Source organism: Coregonus clupeaformis, chromosome 35 (genome assembly GCF_020615455.1).
Source record: "Coregonus clupeaformis isolate EN_2021a chromosome 35, ASM2061545v1, whole genome shotgun sequence".
Taxonomy (NCBI): Eukaryota; Metazoa; Chordata; class Actinopteri; order Salmoniformes; family Salmonidae; genus Coregonus; species Coregonus clupeaformis.
Window position 1 is genome coordinate 35,083,476 of NC_059226.1, and position 7,355 is coordinate 35,090,830.

General features: G+C 41.1%; 1 protein-coding gene across 1 annotated transcript; it reads left to right on the forward strand.

Moving 5' to 3' along the window:
* Window positions 1–746: 746 nt before the first annotated feature.
* LOC123482538 (neuronal pentraxin-2-like) lies at window positions 747–995 on the forward strand (the record flags this gene model as incomplete). The annotated part of the gene is given in 1 exon segment (XM_045210688.1): window positions 747–995. A coding segment is annotated over 1 exon segment (232 nt), but the record flags the coding sequence as incomplete, so codon positions are not given.
* Window positions 996–7,355: the final 6,360 nt, after the last annotated feature.

A 7,355-nucleotide genomic window follows, 5' to 3' on the forward strand; every position in this document is an offset into this window, starting at 1 on the left:
TCGCCTCCGGGCTTATAGTTCTCGTGTACTACGTGAATAATTCACTAAAGTCTTTTGGACTTAGCTTCTGCGTCCTGCGCTTGATTCCTGCACCACACCCACCTTCAGCACCCCTGACAGCAACAGTGTGTGAAAACCTTGTGAAGACTTACAGAAAACGTTTGACCTGTGTCATTGCCAACAAAGGGTATATAACAAAGTATTGAGAAACTTTTGTTATTGACCAAATACTTATTTTCCACCATAATTTGCAAATAAATTCATAAAAAATCCTACAATGTGATTTTCAGGATATTTTTTTCTCATTTTGTCTGTCATAGTTGACGTGTACCTATGATGAAAATTACAGGCCTCTCTCATCTTTTTAAGTGGGAGAACTTGCACAATTGGTGGCTGACTAAATACTTTCCCCACTGTAGCTGTTGGGTCACATTGGTGTGACTACTTTGTTTAGCACGTGTGGTACTAGTCTATGTGGAAAGCTGTAGTGCATGTAGTTTGTCTTTCATGGGCAAAATTGCAATTGCAGAGTGAAATTACAGACACACAGAGAAAACCAATAGCAGAGCAATAGATCTGTCACATCTATCAGGCATTATATTCAATTTATTCGATTGTCATTCTGTTCCGGCTATAGCCAAATTGTTGATGTCTTTGAATTCTTGTTGAACGCAGAAACAATTAATCACCCAAGCTATGACGTTTCTGCATACTGATGGAATTTTAAACACAGTCCCTCTCCCTCTACAGGACATCGTGGGGGGTCGTTTCGACGCCACCCAGGCCTTCGTTGGCGAGCTGAGCCAGTTCAACATGTGGGACCGGGTCCTCCGGCCTGTGGACATCATGGGAATGGCAAACTGCTCCTCCTACATGCCCGGAAACGTTGTTCCCTGGATCGACACCAATGTAGAAGTCATGGGAGGAGCATCCAAGGCGGCGTTGGAGATCTGTGAGGACCGTATGTTCGAACCATAAAGCAGTTGGATGTGTAACATTGTTATGGCACTGGGTTTCGAAGGTTCCGGAGGCTTGAGAGGTGGTTCTGGTTCCGCGCTCTCTGTGCTGCTTCAGAAACACCGCTCAAGGAGGATAAAGGGCTCAACGGGTATTGACTTTGTTTACAGACCTATATATAATAAATGGGTCAACTTTGGTTTTCCCAATGTTTTTTGGTGTGATTTTCCATGCTTAAGTACATGGCTCACAAGTTCATGCCCATTCCAACGTGATTCTAACTATAGGATTTTACAGAGAACCCACTTGAGACTGAGGACTCTATACTCTGTATTCTGTCTTTTATCCATTTGACTTACTCATGTTTGAAAACAGCTCCTCTCTAAGGCATTTCAAACACCGATAATCGAGCACCGTACTGTTTTCAGTGAATGTGAGCTGATATATAACCCATGAAAGCTTTCATTGTGTTGTGTGGACAGCCATTTCTGAGTTGCATGGCAAACTTATATGGTACATGATTTGAGCTTGTGTTCCTTTGCAGTAGAAAGAATCCCCAGATTCCAGAGAGGGCTATTGATGAGTATAGAATATTAAGGCAACAGGTGAATAGACCATTGACTTCTGATTTGGAGTCATTTTAAATGTGTGCATGTGTTTTGACCTGTGTACTGTACTGTATGTGTGTATGTGTGTGTATATGTACATGCATAGGTGTGTGTGTTTACTGTAATGGCAGTGTGTGTGTGTATGTGTGTGTGTGTCTGTGTCTGTGTGTGTGTGGGTGTGTGCGCACTCTCATTGTGTAAAAGGCCCTAGAGATTAGTGACGAGGACATTCACATTCTTGTAAATCTATTCTAATACCTCTCCTGCCCTTGAGCAGCTGCCATCCCAAGCAGCTTTGTGCGGTGGCCGGCCCAGGCAGGTTAAAAGCAAAGTCGGAAAGCTGCCGAGGACTGGCGGGAAGCCGGGAATTCAACGCTCTGAGCGCCACACTGAGGGAGCGTGGGTTGGAATGGGATGGGAGGGACTGGATGACCTTCAAGGAAGGATTTTATCCATAATCTGTGTTAGTAAATATCATGTTTGTCATATGAATGAGAAGATGAATGTGAGCTATTTTACTATCCCGTTGCAATGTATAATATAGGGGCATTTTGCTATAAGCCAGAGAGACACTATGAAACTGAAAATGATGACTGTGAAACTAAAGATGAGAAGGGATCTGAATGTTTCTGGTTGAATCAAAACATAAAGCACTGGAACACTTTGTTATGTTTCTGTTTGTAGAGGCAGAAAAATAACAATGCCTTTAATTTCCTTAAGGGTAAGAAAATATAACCAAGGTCTGAATTAATGTTGTGCTTCATTCCAGTCCATTTAAACTACAGTGATTTGAAATGTGGTGCAGTAGATAGATGTGTGTCAAGTTTGCTTCTTCAACACTGTTCACACTTGTTTTACTGCAACACAATACCACAATGCCTGTCAATTCAAACCTTATCTGGTGATGGAGAGTGCAGAGGACTATCCTGATGTTAGGAAACAAATGGACGTTCATCTCTTCCTTTCCTTTGGGACATTTTGGAAAGAATTATTTCTGGAATAAAAGAACAGCAGGATACTGAAAATGTCTGATGGCCTTTGAGAATGATATAATGCAGTAATGTTTTAAAGGGGTACACACTTATAATTTTAGAACATTGAACTTTTAAAAGTTATTCCACATATGAATGTCATTTTATGTGTTATATAAATGTAACTGACGGTTTTATTGTATTTTATTAGCATTTCTGCTCATGGGTTAGTTTGTTTGCCGACACTGAATCACTATTTCAATCAGAATGTTAGTGAAAGAAGGACTTTTTTTTTTTAATGTTCAATTGCCTTTTTTTTTGTTGCACCGAATGTGCTTTTTGTTTGCGGATGATTCAAACCATAAAGCTGGAATCTGGTGAAACTGCCACGTCCGTTTGTGATATCACAACAACAAAGAAGTTATTGCAAACAACGAACACTGGATTTAACCTTGCACAACTTTTTATTTTTTTCACAATGCGGCGTAACAAAACAATAACAATGGTGGTGGGATGGCCAGTGGTGCTGCTTTCCCCTACTGTGGATTCCATCTTTAAGTTCAGCAAATATCATTTGTATTTTTTTTTCTACAATGCAACCTTGGAATTGTGAAAAGATAAATGAGAAACAAAAAATGATTCAGCTGTTGCTTTAACCTCATCTTCATCTACCATGTATGTTCTGTGTCTCCATGCAGTGTGGTTGGATGTCCTCTTGCACCTAATAAAATATTCAAAATCCAAATACGAACAATTGCCTGAAAATCGTGACATCTGAAAGAGTTCAAGTGTTGAATAGATTCACGGGTCAGCTGTGGTGTGCAGTGGAGGCTGGTGCAGGGAGAAAGGGGAGAATGGACCTCCCTTGTAATATTGAAAGACGTGAAAGATAATGCAACATACCCTCCTTGTAATCAAACTATACTAAATACTGTATACTCACATGTGTTGGCTATTTCACTGTAGTAGGAATATATATAGTCCCATGTGAGGATAAACCTGATAATGTCCAGCCTTGTCCTGTTAAGGTAACCTTGGGTCAGTAGCTATTCATAATGCCTTAATAAAATGACTCCCCTTCTATCAATACAGATTACTCATACCCAAACACATCCAAAAATATGACCAATCCCTCATGTTTCATAAGGCTTGTAAGCTGCCAGAACGTGATTGTACACTTCGTAACACAATATTGTCCTGTCTTATTTGTCACACAAAGACAGTAGAGGTGTCATGTTGTGTGCAATGAGTCCATGTCGTCTTCAGTCCTGAACAAACCCAGAGGATATGAATGGATGTTTTCTCTCTTTCCCTCTCTCTCTCTCCATCCGTGGAATGTTATCAACAGCAGAGAAATCCTCTGGTTGGCAGCCTTCCAGGTGGAAATGAAAAATCGGCCTCAGTGGATTATGGGAAGCAGCAGTGGTAATGTAGGGCACGTTACGTTGCGTTCGAGAGCTCTCCTCTCCTCTTTCCTTGTTCTCCGCTGGCGCTGTCACGGTTGGCACTATTGCTTAATTCATGTGTTCCCGCAGCACCCCAGGGTTCACATTGCGATTGCATTGTAAATGATGCCCAATTACTGACTATAAACAAGAGGATGGAAATAGTAGTTCAGTAAATTATAGCTTTTTGACAAGTGCTGTGGAGATGGAGGTAGAGCACACTCTGCTTATGAGACCACATTTCCAATATGGTCTCATAAGAATATGTAAAAATAAGGACGTTTTACTATTGTAGTCAGCTATATGTCATACGGTGACATATTACTTGTCTACTCTATGACTGGCAGGCCAGTAGAGAAAGAGCTATTTTTCAATCTCAAAAGATTCTTTCCAGGTTTCTTCCTTCTTTCTTTGCCAATAGTTGCTAGGGGCATATTCTATTGGTGAGTTTAAAACTGGGTTTTGTGATGTATTCTGCGACAAATGACAGCACTACCTACACAAACCTACGCAAATCTAATTCAGATTGGCATGTAGCTATTACAGCTCACAGATGTAGAGGGAGATATGTACATTTTTGTATCCGACAATGAAATTATTCATCTGGATCTTTGAGAGAGTGGGGACGTGCTGCTGCTATTATTGCATTTAAACAGTATGCATCAGCTACTGAGTATTTCCCCCATAGGAATAGACTTAGGGGGTTCAGCACTAGTCACGATAGTACAGTATTAGGAATTAAATGAAATAAGTGCTAGAGTAGATGCAGATGTAATGACACCTACTTCAGGCTAAAAGTGCATCACTTGAAAGGGTTTAACTCCATGTTATTACCCAGTAGGCCAGTCGCCCCACTCCACTTCCCAAGCACAATGGATGGAGTGTAGGCTACGTACAGTGGGGAAAAAAAGTATTTAGTCAGCCACCAATTGTGCAAGTTCTCCCACTTAAAAAGATGAGAGAGGCCTGTAATTTTCATCATAGGTACACGTCAACTATGACAGACAAAATGAGAAAATAAAATCCAGAAAATCACATTGTAGGATTTTTAATGAATTTATTTGCAAATTATGGTGGAAAACAAGTATTTGGTCACCTACAAACAAGCAAGTATATATATATTTTTTTTATCAGTATAAAAGACACCTGTCCACAACCTCAAACAGTCACACTCCAAACTCCACTATGGCCAAGACCAAAGAGCTGTCAAAGGACACCAGAAACAAAATTGTAGACCTGCACCAGGCTGGGAAGACTGAATCTGCAATAGGTAAGCAGCTTGGTTTGAAGAAATCAACTGTGGGAGCAATTATTAGGAAATGGAAGACATACAAGACCACTGATAATCTCCCTCGATCTGGGGCTCCACGCAAGATCTCACCCCGTGGGGTCAAAATGATCACAAGAACGGTGAGCAAAAATCCCAGAACCACACGGGGGGACCTAGTGAATGACCTGCAGAGAGCTGGGACCAAAGTAACAAAGCCTACCATCAGTAACACACTACGCCGCCAGGGACTCAAATTGTGCAGTGCCAGACGTGTCCCCCTGCTTAAGCCAGTACATGTCCAGGCCCGTCTGAAGTTTGCTAGAGTGCATTTGGATGATCCAGAAGAGGATTGGGAGAATGTCATATGGCCAGATGAAACCAAAATAGAACTTTTTGGTAAAAACTCAACTCGTCGTGTTAGGAGGACAAAGAATGCTGAGTTGCATCCAAAGAACACCATACCTACTGTGAAGCATGGGGGTGGAAACATCATGCTTTGGGGCTGTTTTTCTACAAAGGGACCAGGACGACTGATCCGTGTAAAGGAAAGAATGAATGGGGCCATGTATCGTAAGATTTTGAGTGAAAACCCCCTTCCGTCAGCAAGGGCATTGAAGATGAAACGTGGCTGGGTCTTTCAGCATGACAATGATCCCAAACACACTTCGTAAAAAGCATTTCAAGGTCCTGGAGTGGCCTAGCCAGTCTCTAGATCTCAACCCCATAGAAAATCTTTGGAGGGAGTTGAAAGTACGTGTTGCCCAGCGACAGCCCCAAAACATCACTGCTCTAGAGGAGATCTGCATGGAGGAATGGGCCAAAATACCAGCAACAGTGTGTGAAAACCTTGTGAAGACTTACAGAAAACGTTTGACCTGTGTCATTGCCAACAAAGGGTATATAACAAAGTATTGAGAAACTTTTGTTATTGACCAAATACTTATTTTCCACCATAATTTGCAAATAAATTCATTAAAAATCCTACAATGTGATTTTCTGGATTTTATTTTCTCATTTTGTCTGTCATAGTTGACGTGTACCTATGATGAAAATTACAGGCCTCTCTCATCTTTTTAAGTGGGAGAACTTGCACAATTGGTGGCTGACTAAATACTTTTTTCCCCCCACTGTATATTGCTCTGCGGATGACATTGGCACCGAGGCTCACAATTACTCGGCATCCCATCACTGCTAGGTGAAGAATAGAGATTTAAAGGGCTCAATTAAAGAATTATAGCGCTCTCAGACAGACGGTCCTTTGAGGAGACGAAGAGAGCGAGGAATAGACGAGACCCGGCGCTTCGCTTCGTGACCGGGAGATAAAACTTGATTTCAGACTGCAGAGAAGCTCCTTTGGCCCTGGTGATTATTAGAGTCTGTAGGATAAAGGCATTGAACAGCAGTAGGACCTCTCCAAGGCATTGCATTGCAGACTATAGAACTAGGTTTTGGTTTGTGCTGCCTGCTGCCGTTTTTTAGGCTACTTGGATCTCTCCGACTATTAGGCAGACCCACACACTGCCTTCGGCCTCAACAGCTCTCACGAAATGAGGATTCATAAAGAACTCTTCAGATTTTTGCCCTGGCCTTCTCTCCATCTGGCTGCCATTTTGTTTTTAAATTTGCCTATTTTTCTAAGCACCCCCCTTCTCTTTTATCTGAGCTGTTCATATTTTGTTAGTTTGTGTGTTCAAAAGAAAAAAGCGAAGCAGAAGGCATGAAACCAGAAATACATTAATGTTACTCTTTAAAACACTCAAATTAATGTGACTCAACAATGTATTTCAAAAGATAGTACTGTGTAATGGCGGGAAATGAAAGGTTGAACTTCTGTAGATTTGTGCTATGTCTCAATTTAGAAAAAACATCAGCAATAACATATCATTACAGTGACATAGTGTATAAATCATATGTCAGCTTGGGTGACATATAAGAAACTTCAACAGTTAGATGTCATTATTTTGAACATTTCCAATGAGAACATGTTGGACACTTACTTTGATAAGTTTAGAGGCAATGCACATTCATCAACACTTCATAAATGTGTCAGCTGTAGCCCAAGACAACCATACAGACAATGATCATGTTGTGGCCTCATTAGAAG